The 22,264-nt window shown below is 38.4% G+C and overlaps 1 protein-coding gene across 10 annotated transcripts in view; it reads right to left on the reverse strand.

Annotated features, from left to right (window-relative positions):
• Window positions 1-22,264, reverse strand: part of samd11 (sterile alpha motif domain containing 11) — a 130,571-nt gene that overhangs the window by 26,469 nt on the left and 81,838 nt on the right. For all 10 annotated transcript variants that reach the window (XR_003717013.2, XM_051931037.1, XM_028807859.2 and 7 more), the window contains exons 5-6: window positions 14,430-14,522; window positions 2,296-2,457 (exon numbers count right to left, since the gene is read on the reverse strand). Coding sequence is in view for 9 of the 10 variants with exons in the window: in XM_051931037.1 (XP_051786997.1) it covers window positions 2,296-2,457; window positions 14,430-14,522 (255 nt within the window). In the remaining variant the exon portion in view is untranslated. The remainder of the gene's footprint in view (window positions 1-2,295; window positions 2,458-14,429; window positions 14,523-22,264) is intronic.

The raw sequence follows: 22,264 nt of genomic DNA on the forward strand, positions 1-22,264 counted from the left end.
CTTCGAAAGCACAAACCCCAGATGGGTCTGTTATTTACAACCCTGCACACTGACAGTGGGAAATCACACTGATTGACATTTTGACACAGGCGAGTATGCGCCTGGAAATAGAAATCAGCAATATATTTTATAATTGTTTTCACTGGTGACTCCTTTCAGGCTAATGGATGGTGAGTGCCTCTCCTATTCGCTGTAAGGTGCATAATGAATAAGATGAAATGATGTATCTTATTGCTGCTTCCACCTTTTCAAATTAACCTTTTTAAATGATTCAGATATGTGTGCGGGTTTTTGGCCTTCAAGTGAACAGGCACACACCTGTGAAGAAAATCCCACCATTTGATGTGCATACAGCCAGGCTTCTTCCTCAACTGTGTTTACATAAAACTTCTGTTAGGCAAATTATCAAATACCACCTTGCAGGGGAATATTTTTACTATTCATCATCAGACCTACAGTAAATGGAGGACTCCACAAACAGTCTGCTTATTCATTTTTCCTTATTTACTTAACACACATGTATCTGTGTGGTGTGGTGGCTCTAAGGTTAGGGATCTTCACTGGCAATCAGAAGGTTGCCGGTTCGAATCCCATAAATGCCAATAGGGACTCTGCTGTGTTGGGCCCTTAACCTGCAATTGCTGAGCGCTTTGAGTAGTGAGAAAAGTGCTATATGAATGCAAAGAATTATTATCTTTTACTATGGATTGTTCACAGCATCTGAGCTTAATAACTTGTTTTTTAATGGCAACGTTAATGTGCCGCATTGCTCTTTTCAATAAACAGAAAGCTTATTAGATTAGAGACTGGAGATCCTTGTTGTCTTACTTTATGGTGCCTCTGATGTAGTACTCAGTCTCAAAGTATTTCAAATGGACACACGGGGGCACAGGCGGTTTAAGTGATTCATTCAGGGTAACAAGACAACCAGAAATGGAAACAGAACTCATGAATACAAGGACTCCAGTTTAGAAACCTAACCACTTAAGTTATGTATGGTCATAGCTCTAGGCCAAAACATATGCACATACCGAAGAGAACTTCAAAAAATTCTCTAAAACAAATTTTTTTAATGTATTGTTTCACAAGGTAACTGCAGAGAGAAGAAATGACTAAACAAACAGAAACATGTTTACCAGTTTGTTAATTAGCAGGCCTTAAATTGTAAATATAGAACATACAGAAGAAATGACTAAATAATAAATATGTTAGGAGAGTTATAAAATGAATACCATCTGCACTCATCAGTATTTCTAATTTCATTTCATTTCAAAGAGACTGATTTTATCATTGGTTGAGTTGAGTTTATCATTGATTTCATCACAGTGAATAAAGCCACTGTCATAAAGGCAGGGTTGGGGTCAAGTCCAGATTAAAACACCCACAGGCCTGTGGGGGGAATGGGACGGTTAACGGGGCTCTGGGCACACACCCAAAACACCCTGATCGTAGATGTGGGGTACATTTCTTAATTAAGCAAAATTGTTTTCACAGTTTCTGCAGTTTCTCTCACAAATTTCACAAACCCCAAACATTATTTTGAACATATTCATTTTTTTTTATCACAGTAACATTATTACTGCAAATATCGTAATGATCAGGCTAGTGCTAAAACATTTCAGGTTGATTAATCAATTTTTTTGTTTTACAGTCTCACTACTGACCACTGATAATGCTGCTGCTTGACCCTCAAATCCTGATTCTCCACAATGTGAAAGTTGTGCAGTCAAAGGGCAAGTGAGCCACAATAAAGATCTGTGCTAGTTAACTCCTGACAAAGTAGTTTGTGGCATTTTAAAAGATTCAAGAATAATTCAATTACCACTGGAGTTTGAACAGTTTGAAAGTGACATGCGTCTTCCGCAGCTAAAAACAACAACACAAACATTAAAAAAAACGTATCTGTGATTTAAATGTATCAATTTTGACATTTCTGTCAAAGACAGCCGTATTTTCCTACACCTAAACTGCATTAGGAGTTCACGGTCTAAGCTCACAAGGACACATAGCTGTATTTATCCCTACAGACGTTTCCTGACTGCTGTGTGTTGATTGTCAGCCACACTAAAAATGGTGCAGCAGGATACGCCAGATCAGAGTTCTTAGAAAATGTCTAATGAGTAGTGCTAAAGTAATAAAAAACACCAACAGGGGTGTACAAGTTACATATAAATTCTTTAGTGAAGTATAGGAAAGTTCAGTTGTCCAGTATTTTAAGAAGTGAAGTATAAAAGAATGAGAAGTGAAAAAACACACAATTGTTAAAAGTTTGTGTTAAATAAAAACGGTCCTTACCGTTGTGGTTTGGCACTCCCATGCTGTTAGCCAGCTGGAATAGGCGCTGCTGTTGCTCCTCAAAAGACCCGTGTTCATTTAATGCAGACATCATCCGCCTGTAATGTTCTTCGGGGGTCATCTGTATTGTTATGTCCTCCAGTAGAGGTGTGTGAGAGTTTTCTGTAATATAAAAATGACGCAAGGAGTTAGAAGATTTTAAAAATGCATTTCCCTCTTAAAAATACTGATCATAAATAAAAACGCTTGCACAAAACCAATCACAACTGTCAATGCTATCATAAACTTCAAACAGACGCAGAGTCACAAAGCACTTTTTTCCTTTTGCTTCTTAGTGTACATGCCCACTTTCACTTACTGTAGCGTACTGCACAGTTTTTATTTATTTATTTATTTTTTACAGAATTAGATAGCAGAAGCCAACTTACATTATTCTGAAAGCTACAATTCACATACATAGTGGCTACTGCTTTCTTTCTGAATAACAGTTTCAGCCCACACTTTAAACCATCTCACTGCAAAAACCTTTCAAATGAGCAGCAAATTGAGAGAGAGAGAGAGAAAAAAAGAGAGCCGTTCTGAGCGAATATTAAATCAATCCTGTGGGCTGCTTCAGTGACTCATCTCCGTCGCACTTGGCCTTGTGCAGCTCACACCTTTTACTGTGGTCTGTGCAAGTGACGGAAATATCTACAAGCACACGCTGCAAAAGGTGCTGCCAGACACTGAGCATTAAGAAACTGTTGGGGAATCATGTTTATACATATAGATGTCAGTCATTATAACATGCCACATACCCCATCTTAAAATATATAACAATACTGTAAGAGCCATTTGTTAGGCTTTAATAATGTTTGACAATAAAATGCACCTAAAGCTCACCTTTTCTCTGAATTTTAGATCAACTCTCGCTTTTTACTTCCTTTAAAACTGCCTATTTTTTCAACATACCATTCTGAAGCCCACCTAATCCAACTGACTGTCACAGAGGCCACTGCCTATCTTGGAGGCATCAGGCCCATTCATGCACACATCCGCACGCCCAAGAGGCTCATTTTTAGCTGGCAATTAACCCAACACACACAACTTTGTGGAATACTGTAGAGAAAGCTAAGACAGACTCAGGGACAGTCTATAAACTCTTGACACACAGTAACCAGGCCTGAAATTCAACTGTACTTTTTGGGACCTGTGAAGCAGTTATGCTCACCATGGACAATTTCGTACCAACTATAATGATGCTGTCTATTAATTCTTACTGCTAATTAATGTTCCTTCAAATGACTGGATAGGTGTGAGCAAAAATGTATCTTTCTAAGAAAAAATTTTCAGTTACGTTACCCTATGAACTCCTTGTTCATATGTAATAATTCTTATGTATTACAGAACACACTTGAAAATGTATTTCTTAAGTGCCATGATTATTGAAATTACTAAAATATATACAATTAATTCCTTTATTCACAAAGGTGAACAGGTATGCTGTAGGTTGATAATGACTGGAAGTTTAAAAAATTACATGGGCAAGAATATAGTTGTATATAGTGCATTATATACAACTACTGTAGATTATTACAAAATCACAATCCATTAACAGCAATAATTTGTTTACTTACAAAATGGCATTAAAGTGCATTGGGAGAAATTGACTGTTATATCCTGTGCCACACTACTAGACACCTACACTTACCTTGCTCTACATAAAGAATTCTAACCCTTTTCTTTACAACTAGGTGGGTAAGCAATGTTTTATATTATCTCAAATTAGAAAGAAATTCTCTCTTATGTCCAAAACCTTTTTATAACATGGCAGGAATTTATTAATATAAATTTTGAACAACCATGCTGCACCCATGATTGACTTGCATGCCATTCATTTTTCTGTTATATTTAAAAAGTTACATTTTTTGTGGGCATCTCTCTTCTCTTTCTCTTGGAGGAGTGTTGAATCTTGTTTTGTTATTTTTTTTCTTTAGTATTTCTATTTTTCCTTTGTTTTCTTTGTATTGATTTTGAAGTAAATTAATGTATCTGTTACACATTATTAGTTGTTTACAAGAGTCATGTGCCATTATAATGTTCTGCTTTTTGAAAATAAAATGAAAAAATAACATAAAAATAGATTGTTACAAAATCACCCAATGCCGTTTTTAGAATTGTTACAAATCACAACTGTGTATTGTCAGTAGAGTTTCAAAATAGAGCTGCCCGAGTCATCACACTCTAGTCTTGTAAAATGACTACTGGCCAGAATAATGTTTAACATCCATTCATTCATAATTGAATTTGCCTAATCTACTATAGCATAACCTGACAGTATCAGGGGCAAGGCAGACAAGCACATCCAGACACTCTTAGAAAAGAGAACAAGAACACAAGAAAATGAGAAAAAAGAAAAGAATAGGCAGCACCACCAATGAAATCCATAAAGACACCATTGAAAAAGCTAGCAAACACAAAGCAGGAATACCAAATTGTTTAGGCTTATTGTTTAGAATATATTAATCAGTAAAACAAACAGCCTTCTGCTTCTTAAACCTAATAACTCATACCCATTATTTCTTTGTGATAGAACATCAAGAATCAAACAGAGCAAAGAGAACTTAAAGATGAAGTAACATGATTGTTAAAAGTTGTTTTTTTTTCTTTTGTTATTATGCCAGCTTTAAAATCAAACTTTTAAAGAACTCTTCCAGTATTAGCAATGTTGAGTTTAATTACTTCAGGCTCAGCCAACATGCAGTTTTAAGCACAGTCTGTGTCTTGTTACATTACACAGCTTCTAATCGTAGAGTATGTCGGACAGTAAAACACGAGACATCAGACAGACGAGAATCTCTACCGTTTGCAAGGCCCAAAACACCCTCATGTCTTATTCCACATCACTGCACTATATGCACTGTACTTCGGGATGAGCATTCATTGGTTGTTATCTCACACAGCCCACCCCTACGACTAAAGGCAACTAGGGGCAAGTCTGCAACTAATTAAAGTGAGTCACTGGGTATGTCAGATGACTAGATGACTGGGCTTCACAGGCGCATACCACCAACTGCCTCTGACTAGCTAAGATTATGTAATAAAGGCTGTGAATGAAAATCCCTGGAAAATTTGTATAATCTGACATGGCTTTTTTGTGGCTACTAACTTGCCAGACAATACCTAAAACAATAAGACATACTGTAATGGGAAACAAAATATTAACGGCACCCAGATTCCATTTTTACTGTAACTATTAAAGGGAGAGAAACAAGAAAATGAGTTTAGTTTATCCCCATGTATTATTCTCTAGCTGGCAGATCCTGCAAACAGCATTCAACTGGCATCCCACATGGCAAAGTATCAGGTCGTTTCTTGTATGTCTCATCCTTCATCCACTGGCTGCACTTTTTTTTCATAGCTGTAAAAAATGATGTATAGACTAATGACTGTATTTAACGTGCTTGGGCAAACATCACTGATTTTATCTGGATTTTTCAAGTGCAATACAGGAAGGCAGACAGAACCGTACCCTATTCTACTTTCTTGTTGGCCACGTGTCTTTGCAAATCCAGAGAATCCTGTGTGTTTTAGGGTCACATTGTATTGAAGGATGTATTTGAGTTTTCACAAACAATTTTATGCAATTATGCATAAGTAATACAGACTTAGTGTTTTGAAGAAACACAGTGAACAGTGCTTGAACTGAGTACCAGTACCTTTTGATAGTTAAAAGCTTCTTGGGGGACAAAACTCCCTCCTCCTAAACTCCTATAACCCCCGCTTTCTGATCAAATGCTGATGTATCCCTGCGCTCGATGCTTCACAGGGGATCCAACCTGGTCTTCAATCGAATGTCAGTGTATCCTGATGACTGAAGTTTCATGGGGGACCTATCTAGAGTAAAAGTATTTTTCTAAGCATACAAGTGAGTACCAGCATGTTTTCATAGGATACCGCTGCCGTGCTCAAAGCTTCACCCCATGTACTCTTCCATCGACTATTACTGTATTGCCATAAACACAGTACCGCCAGTAACTTGTTGCACTTCAAGCACTTACTGTGAACTAAAACATTAAATATTAAAAATGACATATAGTACTAATGTACATGTAGCACCCAGAATATTTTACCTACATTTAACTAAATTTAAATACATACTTACTTGTAATTTATTTGGCTAATTTTGACAGCCTAAGTTCTAGGTGAATAATGTTCATGGGCAAAAGACAAACTAACTGGACCATTTTTCAAAGGATTTGCTTATTGGCTTTGGAGACATCTCAAGTTTAAATAATTGATTTTCAGGAAGAGGACTTCTGTGTCAGCTATCTTTGGTAACTTTCAGTAGGTGGTGGATTTGGTGAATTCTGACTGTGAGCACTACTTACAAATGGTGTGTGCAATGCAGCACGCAAACTTGTGCACACCAGCATATGTGTGCACCTTAAAAATAACACTACCGTCAATTGACTCCTTCGTATGTTCCGTTCATAGTGCTGTATTCTGTTTTGATTCCAGGATATTGGTCATTCTTTCCCCTGTGTCTGTTTTCTGATCTGTAATTTATAATTCTAATTTCTTTAATTCTAAATTTTTGCCTTGTATTGTTCTTCAATATATGGTATTTCACATTTTTTTGTAAAGAAGTCTACCATGATTATTCTTGATGAACAGTGCAATATAAAATAGCGCATGAGTGATTTGACTGGAAAGACTCCTCATATATTGAGTATCCAAACCCAGAAGAAAAATATAACCTCAACAAAAAATGAAAAGCCACAGAAATGCAATTTAGGAATATCAGCATGTATTAATAGAAAACATTATCATAGTTTGTGATAGAACAGAGACCCTGGCACAGGAGTAATGCTGGCATTTCACAGAAGCATGAAAATAATGATGCTTGAACTTCAAACTTTAACATTCAATTTATGTATGTATAACCAGGATATATATTCCTATGTGTAAAAAGAAGAGCCTTGGCTCTGATGAAAAGCCTCCATCTACCTGTTCAATTTTCCCAAGCCTGTTCACATAGAGCCCATGTCCTATGACAGCTTCAGTAGGCAGAAGAAACTAAACTGTCATGTAACCAGTCAGTTATATTCATATTAATTCATTCCATGATAATTCAGAATCACCTGTGATAGGATGAAGCCATACCGCAGCATTCCAACAAAAGTCTAATTATATGAAAACCAAAATTAAATGTTACCCCCTTTTTGTTTTACAAATAGATGAAAACAGGTAGAACATTTAAGTAACATGTAAACAATAAAGCAAGAATACCTGCTGCCTCTCTAGGACTTTCTACAAAAGGTGTCTATTTCATGCTTTTCTGATGGGGTTGCTCACCCATTTGTCCACCTATCGAGTACAACCAGGCACCCGCTTTATCTTCTACCATTCCTGCCTCTCAAGCTCTGGTTTATACCTTCCTGTCAGGTGAGCCTCCACCCCCAAATTATTTTCCAGTTCAAGACTTAGAAACATAAAAATACTTGTGTGGGATAGCTTTAAACTGCTTGCGGCAATCACCTCTGGCTAAGCCCCAGATTCACCTTTGGAGTCAGGGGCTGCACTCCTGTAGCTATGGGGACACCAGACTAAAACTCACCCCTAAAGCCTTGGTATCACAACACCTTAAGTCTTCAGTTGCCCTTGGAGTGATAGATCTTTTGGGCAGCATGCTTTTATGGTCAGCATATTTAAAATCTTTGAAAATCCTTATTCACTGAATAGAAGGTCAGGCATCCATAACATCCATTAGGTACTAGCATACTGTGGTTAACACTGTGTGGTTCTACCCACACTGCCATACACCTGCCCTACAATGCCAAATTCAACGATGGTCCTGCCTGTTGCTCTTACAGAACACCCAACACTGATACAGTTTTTACTGTGTACTACTAATTTTGTATTCCCATATATGACCCCCCCCTTAAAATACTAAATCTAACATGCATACCCCTGGAGAGAAAACCTAAACGTCATTCAGACAAGAGCTGATTCTTAGTGCTGGGGGCTGAAACGTATATTATCTTCAACAATTCTTTGATACAGATCAGATATTCAAGAAAAAGATGTTATCTGGATGGGAGCATATGTTGCTCTTAAACCTTAAACCTAAAGGCATAGATGGTGCCTTTCCAGATATGCAAGCTGCCAATTCCATTGGCACTAATGCACCCCCATACCATCAGAGATGCAGGTTTCTGAAGTGAGCGCTGATAACAAGCAGGATGGTCCCTCTCCTCCTTAGTCTAAAGGACACAGCAGATCATGGGCATCCAATATTGATTTTCAGCCTTGCCCCTTATGCAGAGAGATTTCCCCAGATTCTTGGAATCTTGTGATGATATTATACTGTAGATGATGAAATATTCATGAGATATGAGATAATGAGATAAGTATTCACAATTTTACATTGAGGAACATTATTCTGAAATTGTTCTATAATTTGTACACACAATTTTTTGCAGATTGGTGAACCTCTGCCCATCTTTACTTCTGAGAGACTCTGCCTCTCTAAAATGCTCTTTTTATACCCAATCACTGTTTCTGACCTGTTTCCAATTAACCTAATTAGCTGGAAAATACTTCTCCAGCTCTTTCTTTTAAGTACCACTTACTTTCCAGTTTCTTGTTGCCCCCGTCCAAACTTTTTTAAGATGTGTTGCTGCTATCAAATTCAAAATAAGCAAGTATTTTTCATGAAATAGTAAAATGTCTCAACATTTGATACTGTATGCTTTCTATGTTCTATTATGAATAAAATATGGGTTTATGAGATTTGCAGATCATTGCATTCTGTTTTTATTTACATTTTACACGGTGTCCCAAGATGTTTGGAATTGGGAGGCAGCTAAAGGGCTTGAGTAAGGGCAGTTCCGAGGCATGCCGGGATGTGGCAGAGTGCACTGACTCTTTCTCTCCCTTTCCTGTAGACCATTCATGGGAGATTCCACCTGGCTCTCTTGACGTCACTTCCGGGGCCGAGCCTATGGAAGGAAACCTTGCCAGCTCCAGCCCCTGTGATGTCACGTCCGGGCTCACACCAATGGCTGAAGAACATGAGCCCGATCCCTATGACCTCACTTCCTGTCTTCCCCTTTAAAAGCCTGCACCTTTTCCCTATTCCCTCAGTTCCGTCTTGGACTTGGTTGTATGCACATCAGTGCAGTATTTCATTTGAAAGCAACTTTTGCAGCCAGGAAAACAATTACACGGGTGGCTGCCCCAAACCTTTATATGACTCTGTGTCGAGCTTGTGACAATATATATATATTGTCACACAAGCACGCATGGGAGGCGGCAGAGTGGTCTAGTTAATGCTGAAACTGGTATGAAAGGCCAATAACGTGCACTATTGCCTCTGCTCCCTTCCTCTTCCTCTTCTAGCTCCAGACCACACCCTCCGATGACCTCACTTCTGCCTTTTTCCTCCAGACAACCCACCTCTTCCTCCCCCTCACCTACAAAAACCTACCTCCACTGCTCTGTATTCAGTCCTGCTTTGTGACTCGGCAGAGTATTACGCATCCTTTTTCCTTGCAGCAATTCCCCAAACCTTTATCGTTGTTTTTGCTTTCTATATATATATATATATATATATATATATATATATAGGGGCGGCACGATGCCCTGGGTTTGCTTCCCGGGTCCTCCCTGCGTGGAGTTTACATGTTCCTCCGGGTGCCCTGGTTTCCTCCCACAGTCCAACGACATGCAGGTTAGGTGCACTGGCGATTCTAAATTGTCCCTAGTGTTTGCTTGGTGTGTGGGTGTGCCCCCTGCGGTGGGCTGGCGCCCTGCCCAGGGTTTGTTTCCTGCCTTGCACCCTGTGTTGGCTCCAGCAGACCCCCCGTGACCCTATAGTTAGGATATAGTGGGTTGGATAAAGGGTGGATGGATGGATACACACACACACACACACGTGCGTATAAAGAAAACTCTTCTGCCAGATCAGTAAGATCAGTAAATCACTGATGCTAAAACGGCAAAGGTTCTATCTATAAAACCTATACAATCCCAAAATCCAAACTCAACCAGGGTAAAAAAAACACATACTGGCAGTATTACAATCCAATTTAAATCAAGGTTTTAAGAACTTCAGAACTGAGTAAGAATCATTTTGTTATCCTCGGTTTACATGACCAAGCAATTGCCCTAAAATAAAGAATAAGGCAGATGTTCTCATTGCTTCACTTTGGGTTATTTATGACACCAACTCTTCTGAGTTTCCAGTTTTTTGGTACACAACATAGAGGATTTTGAGTTAGTAACTTCACCTTTATACCAAAACATAGAGTGTAAAGCTGGCAGTAATTTCTCTGACTAAATCAATGGCCAAAATCAAGATGATGCTTGAACAAAAATGCACAGCAGCATCAAGAAGCTCTTCCTAAAAAAGACCCTGTGATTCTTAACTTGTGCTTTAAATAACATGTTTAAAGACACTATTGGTTTAGTTTCCTGCAGCTTATTTACATTTGTTCTGTTTGCTGAACTGTAAATCAGAACACTTTCCTCTCCAGTATCTCATTTAAATTGACTGGCAAATCTGGAAGGGTTTGTAGCTGTATAATTTTTCCTTGCCAGTTTCCTCGTTTAGCTATGCTTGCCAGTCTTGCTGCTGTGAAACTGGGTAACAGTTCTCCTCTAGAGTACAAATCACCCAAGATTAATAGGTTTAAATGCACTGATAAATTTATTCAAGAAGAATTAATTCAACTAAATAATGAAGCACACACTCAAGGAACCTGTTGGAAATTAAGGGAAAGAAAACTTAAAATTGAATCTAGGAAGTATTTCCTTACACAAAGTGTTGTGGGAATCTGGAATAAAATAGTGAGTCATGTAGGTGAGGCCGAAACATTGATAACTTTTTTTAAAATACCTGAATTTGAGATAATGTGCCAGTTCAGCCATTAGCTAACCAAATTAGCTTGATGGACTGAATGGTCTACTTTCACTTGTCAATTGTCACATATTTTTAGGATTTAGTTCAAATGGAAGGGTGTCACTTTCAGAAGCTGACATAGTTAACTTGTAATTAGGAGAAATCTATTATTTTATACTGTTGACTACAGCTTGCAGGTCTATATCATCTATGTTGAGGGATTTTTCTCTATAATATTTTTTTTCACATAAGCAGACAAATACAACATACGGTACCAGAGAGATGCTTTGTCTTTAGTTTTCATCCACAGACGATTTGGATACTTTGACTCATTTCTTAGGGACTTTTCTTAAATTGACTACTTCAGTTTTTAATGTAGAGTAGATTTTATTATTGTCATGTGATTCCATAGTAAAAGGCTGAAGGTAAACCAATAGCCTACCCCCATCTACTGTTATATTGTTACTTTTTTGTGCTGCTCCAAAAATATCAACCATAACATCACTGAAAAATATGCTTCAATTAAACTGGATTAGCAAAAACCTTCTGCTCTCTGTCTCACTTTTCCTGCCATAACCCATTCTCTCCACTTTCTGTAAAAAATCCAAATTTCCCCAATCTATCTATCTATCTATCTATATATGTCTTACATATGTGTTTATCTATCTGTCTATCTATAAATAATTCTGTACAGGAAGAACCTGTGGGTTTCCAGGTAGAATTATTAGAAGAAAGCCTTGAAAGAAGGGCAAAGATTAGGTCAGGGAAAAAGAAAGCATGTTGTAAAAATCTATCTCTAGACTTTCACATATCAAGGGTGTGATGTCTAATGTGTCCGGTGATGTGCAAATGACCTATTCCACAATGGTGGGGGGCATACTAAAGACAATGGCAGATACCCAGGTACAGTGCCAATGTGACCAGGCATTAGAAAGATTACACGAGGAAAGTTCTACGTTCCTGTTGTCTCCAGATCATCACAGACACTGTGGCTTTTTTTGACTATTCTTTGCATGCATTCCTAGTTGAAGAGACAGCATTTGTTAAATGTTATCGGTTCTTCATAGTACTCAATCCAGGTTAATGTCTTGTTCCTGATACTGTAACAATGGACTCTGATGCCATGCACATCTGAACAGTATCAAGCAGACAGAACATTTGCCAAAGACTAAAAACTGGTAATATTATACATTTTCAGTAATCCACTGGCATTTCCTACATTTCTATCAGATTTTAAGCAATGAAAAAATGTCTACTGACCCACAAGAATCACTTTTCCTAAAGTATAAAGACTGTAGCATCTTGCCTGTTGAGGTACATTTCCTATTTTGTAGTTTAATAATACCCTAAAGACTTCCTGTTATTTAACACAATTTATTTTAGTCATGTAAATATTTCTTTTGACATAACATAACTATGCTTCTACAATTCTACATCATTTTACCTCTGTCACCTTATCAAACTTGTATTTGATTTTGCTTAAAATGTATTCATATATCCACATTCAAATATTTAATTCTACTTTATTTTCCCCCTCCCTTTCCAATCAATGCTTTTAAAAATTATATCATTTATTATTTATATAGCTAAACAGTAAGAACCATCATTAATGTATAAGTAGTTGTCCTGGGATCTTTGCTAAAGTCTTAAAGCTTCGTCATTTTTCATCTCCAAGCTTAACTTTACATCCTAAAATTCAAATGATGTTTTTCTGATACCCCTGCATGGATCTAAGCACAATAAACTCCTAAACCTTGACTAGCTTTTATTAGAACACCAACCACCAACTGCAAAATTGGCAAGTACAGGGCAGTATTAATATCAAAATACTCCTCTATCAGACAAGCAAGAGGCTCAGATAACTTTCCTTTCAGCAGTCAGAAAGGCTGTCACATTTTTTTAAATATATATAAGCTTAGAATTCACTAAAGAAATCTCCTCTATAAATATGTGAAACTTTGGCTTTGCCTTATTGTCTCTATTATTTATTGATGTATAACAAATTAGGAAACCAAGATACGTAGTTTTCTAACCTCATAATGGACTCATCTTATGTAATATACTGTACTTGCTAGCGTACCTTCATATCCTAACTCAAATCCTGGATAACACCCTTAAACTCACTTACACATTCATTTGTGCCAAAAGCTTTCTGAACGCACAGAGAGAGGTGCACAGCAAATGAGCAAGGAGCCCAAAATCCTAAACAAATGTAACTCAGCAGGAATTTCAAGGAATCGAGGTCACAAACAAGAATCTGCTGTGTGATAATGACAAGTGAATTTGAAATACTGTATATGAAAACTGGCTCTTGATTAAGCCCTCTGTTAACTTTAAAATGTCTTTTTTATTTTATTTAAAGGACTGCAATGCCTGGTGCACTTAAAATGGAAAAGATAATTAAAGTTAACACTGCTTTTTGCAGACTTAAGGAATAAAATGTACAGTGAAACACAGTACGCTTTCACCTCACATTTTTCTAAAGCAAGAATTTTTTGTACAAATTTGATCACAAGAAATAAATAATTTTGAAAATTGAATCCTAAGGACACTTTTTTTTCACTAAATGTTCAGTCTTGGCATAGACATCAAAAAGGGAAAGCTTTTTGTACCCCAGATCAACATTATATCAGCTACCTTTACTCAGAAATTTAAGAGAGGGTTTCTGAATTAGCACAAACTGTTGACAGCTCATCTTTTCAGTAAAATAAAAAAATATTCCCACTGTTAATAAATGCACAGGATTTCCCCTCCCAGCTCCATTATTATCAGAAGGCCAAACATTCAAAAAAACTACTGATTGGACATGTGATAGCCCCATATCCACAAATACTGGTAAAATGTCCAAATTTTAAAATGTATATTACATTACGTAAGATAACAAATGTATGCCGTGCCTAAACCGCATGCTCTGTCTCTTGTATATAAGCAGAGCATTTTGTATTTCAAGTGCTCATTTTTTCTCTTTTAATTACTTCCTCCTACATGAGCCCTCACCTCTCTAGTCATGAGCACGTGATCTACCCCCCCTCAATCTACACTCTGTACCCACTTTAACTTCAATTATGCACTCCGCCGCCTAATTAGGAGGAAATTATCTCCTGCCGCCAGCCGTGTCTCATCTTCATTTTCAATCAAAGACATCCCAAGTAGAGTGTGATTTCCTCAGCACCACCACTTTAAAGCTGGACTCTGTACTTCCAAAAAAACAAAAACACTTAAATGACTAAAAATAAAGCTGTATGATTACCTTTCGGGGATGCACTTCTGGTCTTCTTGCTTTCTGAAGGGCAATCACTGCTGCTGCTGGGTGAATATGCTCTTCTTTTGCCTAAGAATTCATCTGTAAGAGGAAGGAATCACTTTTAACAAATGACAATACTCTTAACAGTCAACTCTCAAATTGAAGAATTTGCCATCAGTACCACCAATCACCTCTCAGACCCCCACATAAAAATTTGTATACAAGCTTTTGATTTGGTGCTTGAAAATAACAGAGAGATTGCATTAAGCAACCAAATCAAAATGATTAAAAATATTAGCTTAATAAAAAGCACTACTCAAATCTAGAAGTAACGATAAGCTGGGATGGGAGAATAGATTTGGTAATTTTTTTCCTAAAGCAAGACATCATCCTGTGTGAATCAGCTTGAAACAAAAAAAATAATAAAAAAGACAAACAACAAAAACAGCTAAGGCGATGTAACTGAAGGCTGCACGATTCAATGCCTATTAAGCTTTCATCTTTGCTCTTCTACCTTTTTTGTTGTTGTTTTTTTGGCTGCACTGCTTGTGGCTCTCGTTCGACATCGAAACCCCCGTGAATCTGTTTATCATGTCCCTCCCCTCTCCCTTCTTTCTTGGAGCCCTGAGGTCTTCTTTAATTCTCCTCCCACTGGACTTTATGAAAATGCATGAGCCTATACATTAGTACTGCACTACTCTCCGGCTCTGACTGTCTGGTGTACAATTACAGCAATGCCACCCCTCCTCCTTCAAACAGATTCAAAATCAATATCCTCCTAATAATGCCAGGGATACTGAAAGCATGATGCTGCATATGAGCAGGAAGGAAAAGGCAACTGTTTGTCGTCGTCGTGCTTTTGACTAACTGTGAGACTTGTTAAAGACACAGTGTCTGATATTAATTTTCCATATAATTAGTGTAACAAAAAATTTAAAAAACATGAAATCCCAGCTCCAGCACCACATGGCCCTTTATTGGAATAAGGGGATTTAGGAAAAGAATCTGCACACATTTATGTATACAAAACACATATAGGTTTTGTATTTATATATACTATATATAAATACTGTACATACATAGTACACACATACATGCAAATAAAAACACTGTAGAATACCAATAACAAGTACAACATTTCTTCAGAAGAAATGCTTCAAAACTAAACAGATTGCTACAAAGCTTTCAAGGTGGAGAAAGGTGCTACAACAAAAATGTACTCCGCAACTCTTCACAGGGCCTGAACTAGTAAGTGTGATGTTCTTCCACAAATCCTGCCTGTTGTGATCACATTCATTCATTTTCACCCCTTAATTCTATACAGCATCATAAAGAGCCAGAGATTAAGATGATTAATCAGCACAGATTAAGATGTAGGAACCATCCTTATACAGGGTGCCAAACTTTCACTTGGGACACACACACACACCAACACTGAACTCATACCAAGGCCATTCAGAGCAACTAATCAGAGATCCTGCAAGTTTATGACAGGATCTGAACCCAGTTTTCCCGTAGTTGTGTGGCAACAGCACTGACCATTGTTCCACCAATGTATGTATCAGTAAAGCCCACTTCCTCAAGCTTGGCTGATTTGTCACAGAATTTGCTATTTGCCAAAAGCAGCAATTAGCACCCATCATTTTGGTGACAAATGTGCAAGTACAAAAGTTCTACAACACAAATGTACTCTGCAACACTTCACAAGACCTGAACTAGTAAGTGTGACGTTCTTCCACAGATCCTACCTATTGTGATCACATTCATTCATTTTTATCCCTTAATTCTATACAGCATCGCAAAGAGCCAGAGTCTATTCTGACAGCACAGAGTAAGATGTAGGAACCATCCTTTTACAGGGTGCCAAACTGTCACTTAGAACACACACAAACCAACACTTAACTCATACCAAGCCCATTCAGAGATCCTTTTTTTGACAGGATCTGAACGCAGTTTTCCTGCAGCTGTGTGGCAGCAGCACTGACCATTGTTCCACCAATTTATGTACAGTAAAATTCTAATAGTGCATGGTCCCAGTGGAAGCACGGCATGCTCACTTCTAGAACCATTCCTTTACGATTTCAAGATTCAGCACACCATGCTTGCTTGCACTATTATCATTTTAAGATATATTCTGTACCTTCAGAATGAGCATCTGTATCTGTTTATTTTATTTACACACACACTCTCATACAGCTTCATAAAGAGCAGGATCATTAAGAAGACAGCAGCTGGCTAACCTGCCACAGGTCACTCAAGTAAGTCAAGTACCCAAGCTAGAGCCCATCTGTTTCAGCTGCTTACAATGGTCCATTTTTTGCTATAGCAGCATCAGTTAAAGCCCACTTCCTCAAGCTTGGCTGATTTGTCACAGAATTTGCTATTTGCCAAAAACAGCAATTAGTACACATCATTTTAGTGACAAATGAGCAAATACACAAGTCTAAAGGTCAACACTAGCCTGTCAAGTCCTTACCTTTAGAAAATAAACCACACAAAATACACATATACCTGTGTAAGATGTCAAAGAAAATCCATACAACAGTTAATTTTTTCCTCCTAAGCAGCGTCACCAGCAAGTACTTTTTATTTTGTAAAGCAAATGCTCACGCCTCTCAGAGCATTATGACAGAAAGTCTACATAAAAAATGCGGCAATGCAAGCTCCTCAGCCTCTGAAAAGACAAGTAGATCTCACTAATGATGCCTTTCTGATGCATTCTCTAGGGGGAACCATTATTCCCTTGTGAAGCTAGGGCAGAGAGAAAGCCTTTCTAATTTTTTTTAAGTCCGCCCTTACCTACAGGCTGTGTGACAGGGAAAAGACTGAGAAAGAGAGGGAAAAGACTAATAATTCATTTATTGCCTCCTTTCAGTAATCAGACAATGCAAAATCATTGTTTCTGGCTTCTTCGGGCATAGTCTGTTTCTTTGTAAGGTATGGAATAGTTTCTTAAATGCTTACCTTTTTTGTTGTTTTTCTAAATAATACTTTTACAATTTCCCGTAGTATTAGTAATCAAAATTAATCCAAAAGACTTTGGTAGGAAAACACTCCTTTTGTTATATATTATCATCAACCTCATTTTGTTCTGTCTGGCTTTGTCTCCCTATCATAGTGTCTGCATTAATGCCACATAGGATCAGTTCTCAGTGGGCTGTGATTACTGGCAGCTGCCTATCTGCTCACAATTTCTAACCTTCTGGTAATATACATGTGGTCTGGAAAGAGGACTAGCCTCTCACAGGGTCATGGTCAGCATTTACATCTTACCTGATTCATTGCAGACTGGGAAGCAAATCAGGTTTACTTTGACTGTGCTTTTATTTTTTGGAAAACTCAATGCAGTAATCAATAAAACAAGTAAGATTTAAAAGACATCAGGTAGCCAACAAGAGATTGAATCAGAAGCAAATACTGGTTCTTGCAATATTCCTGCTCAAAAACCTCAAGACACCTGCTAATAGTCACTGGCCACCCTGTCACTTACTCACACTGTCATTGTCCCAAGCAGCAGATGCTACTGTTACTGTGGCAATATTGGCAAAATCTATCATTGCTTTTCTGAGAGATGATCACTGACATTACACTTCATATTGTGGAACATTATTTTCAAAAAATAAAAAAGTTTACAGAGGTCATATAACTGAAAAAACAAAGAAAACAGAGCAAGTTAGGTTTACACATTATAAACAGGAAAATACAACTGATAAAAGAAGAGATCCCATTGACTTTGAGAGGAGGACACTTTTTGAGGCATGTCTGATTGGAGAATTAATAATGAAAACTGTTCAACCTGCTGAGGTTCCACAAGGAACACAGTCCATATTGATGATGGCAACTAAATCGGAGAAAGAAGCACAATCAGCTAGGAGAAATTAAGGTTGAAAACGCAAACCGCTTCACTTTAAGGTTCATGTATACAGTGAGGAAGACATGCAAAACACTCTAGGCCACTTGACTGTGCTTGCAAATAAGAATTTCATTGAACTCTGTACAGCTGACAATAACGGCTCAAACATCAAATGCCAACCTAATTCAAAAGCAGGAAATTTCAACAAGACACCCCAGCAAGAAAATCGCAGAAAAGGATACTATGTTTGGTATGCAGGGCATTAACCCCTCATTACACCAAGACATACTTTTTGTGTACTATGATACTATGCCAACTATGATACTTAGCGCGATGAGAGAAGTCGCAAAATCAACCAGAATGTTCAAGCAAATTATAGAAAAAAACCCAATCTAAATTTGTTAACTAGTTCTCTCGTGAAAAGCGGACAGACATACAAACAGACAGATGGACATTGGATTTTATATATATATATATATATATATTATTGCGGCGTACAGCCCAGACACAGACAGGTAGACATGATGTTTTCATCACACACACACACGTTTATTTACAGCTATTTACAATAAGTAAGTGCACAATACCCAGTGCCGCAGCACCAATCACCCCTGAAGTCCAGGCCTTTCCACACTGCCTTTCACTGTCTCTGGTCCGCCTCCACTCCTCTCCTCCGAGCTCTGTCCTCTTCCACCCGACTCCAGCCATCGAATGGAGGGAGGCAGCCCCTTTTATGCACGCCCGGATGAGCTCCAGGTGCTTCCCGACACTCCTCCGCTGACACTCCCCTGTGTGGCGGAAGTGCCGGCTGCACACCCGGAAGGACTCCAGGTGTCCCCGATCCTCTTCCCCCCAGCACTTCCGGGTGTGGCGGAAGTGCTGAGGTCCAGAGCTCCCAAGGCATCGGGGCGCCCCCTGGCGGTGACCACGGGCCCCTACAGGGTTGGGCTTCCAAGCCCTGCGCCCATGGTCCCCAAAGGAACCAGGGCGGTTGCCCCCTCGTGGTCTGGAGGAGGCACAAGCACTCCTCTGGTCCTCCTCGGCGTCCCGGCTGGGTACCACCCCCAGCCGTGTGCCACAACATATATGTATATATATATATATAGTCGGTCAGTAAGTCAGTCAGTCATTTGCCAACCCGCTACATCCTAACACAGAGTCATGGGGGTCTGCTGGAGCCAAACGCAGCCAACACAGGGCACAAGGCAGGAAAAAACCTCAGGCAGGGCGCACACACACACACACACACACCAAGCACACACTACGGACAATTTAGGATCACCAATGCACCTAACCTGCATGTCTTTGGACTGTGGGAGGAAACCCACGCAGACATGTATAAAAAGTGGACAGTTTTTATTGGTTCCTTTTTTGTTTTATTTTTTTACTGTTTGTAAACTTGCATATTTAAAATGTCAATGTTGAAATAGTAATTTACTGTGAAGAAATTTCATTTAATATAATTAAAGATAATTTAACCCACTTCTTTAGCAAAAGTAAGCCATCTTCATGACTGCACCAATGCCCTGAATTTAAAGCTGGTGAGTGCTTTCCCTTTTTCTTTTCCTTTTTAAACACTTAATTAGTGAATATCTTAAATCCAATTATTCTTGCCAGGGGGCAGAGTTATCAGTGCCCAGGTCTGGAGTCAGATCCTTGAAATAAAGCCTACTAACAAGCTGAGGCGGGCAAAGCAGTGGTGATGGCAGATTTTAACACCTTGCAAAAAGATTTGGCATGTCGCCGGTTCTGTCAGCTCTAGGCAACGGTGTGAAGATAAGCTCTTGGGTCCTGATGCTCCACTGCTAAGCCCAATCAACCCTCCCTGCTGATCCTACAAGCCAAGACTGAGGCTAATTTCATACCACTGGTGTCTTAACCCTCCATCCGTTTAAACACTGATGCATGCAGCCAGAAACAGAAGATAATACACTGATACACGCATACACACACACACAAATGCACACACATAGGGCAATGCTTCTTCTCCTCAACCTGCTGACAGCTTTGACAGCCAGACTCCTTAATTCCTTTTTCGTATTCCCTTAATCTGTCATCTTTATCAGGCTGGGGAAGTGCCAGGCGGCTAGCAGGAGCCCAGGCCCCCGATCAATCTCCACATTACCGCTGACAGAATGGTGCTAATAACTTATTGATCTAATGTTTGCAGGGTCGCACTGATGCTCAAAGGCTCCCATTGATTGGCCGCTGGGAGACAGAAGATCTTCTTTTAGGAAGGGCACAGCTTAAAAATTGTCTCCTTTGAGAAGAACATACTAAGGGCTGAGTCAACATGTGGGAAACACCTGCACTTAGCAAACAGAGATTGTAATAAAAATAAAACACAGCTAAGTGGGAAAACATTGAAGAACACCAAGGAAAACACCCGAATTACAGTGCACTAGGATCCTGAATCATGTAAACAAACAGCTGCAAAGAAAAGAAAGAAACAAACAAACAAACAAACAAAAAACAAAGATATTTTTATAGTTCTGATTCTTACTAATAAAAGAAAGTGCTCCCACATAAGTGTCTCAGGTACCACCAATTACCAGTTGCATTCTGGGAAATTTACTTCAAGTCCTGACTTGTTGTTCTGAATAATCTAAATGACAGCATCACCAGTAACTACAGTATTTGTGAATCTGCAGCAACTCACGAATCATCACTCCAGCTGGTGGGAAGCATTATGAAACAGAACAAGAGACAAAGCCTTGTGGCTAGCCTATCAGATGGAAGGTTACACATCAGAAAATATATATCCAGATCTACGGATATAAATTTACTATCACTTACTTCAAGCAAAATGTGTTTAAAAAAGTGGAGCATCATGCATTCTTAGTAGCTCAGTTACAAGAAATGTGTTCTATAGCCCATCTTACACTTCACCAGCTAGGCTAAAAGTAGGTAACATAAGCTTTGGACACTTACTGGCAACGTGTGGGACCTTCCTAATGTGTCTTTTTTCAATTTATCCAGCCCCGTTCTTATAACACCGCTAAAGCTACAAGCTTCCCTCAAACATTCTTGATAACTTAATAAACCTAATATTGCTTATTGAAACCAGTCAACATAAATAATGGTGATCTTTGTTTATTAATCTTCACTCTTTGCTCTAGCAGCTTACACCATGATGGTGCCTGTCAGCACATCATCACGATGTCAACTTTACGTTTCTCTTCTCTTCACAGTTCAGTAATAAGCAGTAAATCAAACAAGCCTTAGTCATACACAGACGCAACACCAATTCTCCTGAAAGGTAGTCTGGCCTGTCCTTTTCAAGGATAGTGTTATGGTGGAAACAAATGGCACTGTATTGATCAGGAAAATAAAGCCTCAATTAAAAAAAGCAAACTAGCGAATTAGGGTATTATCACTTTTATTAGTTTTGTTACTTTTGATTGCCTTCCAGATTTATTTGCAGGGTCTTTTGCAGTAGCTTGTTTCATCTAGTGTGTATATTAATTTTAAACCTGTGAAATGTGTCTGTATGGTTTCTACTGAGAATAATATCATCAAATATTATTAGCTACCATATTTGTTTCTCATTACTAAATTACTGCATACACATAAGCTCCAGGTAAATGTACAATTAGTTTGGAGTAAACTTCTATGAAATGGCTCGCTCTGGGGTTCGGAGTGGCACCTGTGGCATCTGTCATTGCTTCTCAGATTCACAGCTGGGGAAGGCTTCTCCAATGGTTAATATTTTTGCGTTCTTTTGTCTAAAATCAGATCAAACACAATTCTGCCTGTTACATTATGGTTGAACTCGTCAGACAATTAGCACTTCTTCCTTGTAGAAAAATTAAATTTTATAGACAGAGGTTAAAAGCTTAATAATATAATCTGGGGAAGTGCTTGAAAGTATCCGGGGGATACTGAAAAGCAACGGATGTATTAAAAAATTATTTTTGCTTTTTTTACTGTTAACATATTAGAAATATGTCATATACTATAAAAAATGACAAATATTAAATGTGCCCTT

This window comes from Erpetoichthys calabaricus, chromosome 8, assembly GCF_900747795.2.
Source record: "Erpetoichthys calabaricus chromosome 8, fErpCal1.3, whole genome shotgun sequence".
Taxonomy (NCBI): Eukaryota; Metazoa; Chordata; class Cladistia; order Polypteriformes; family Polypteridae; genus Erpetoichthys; species Erpetoichthys calabaricus.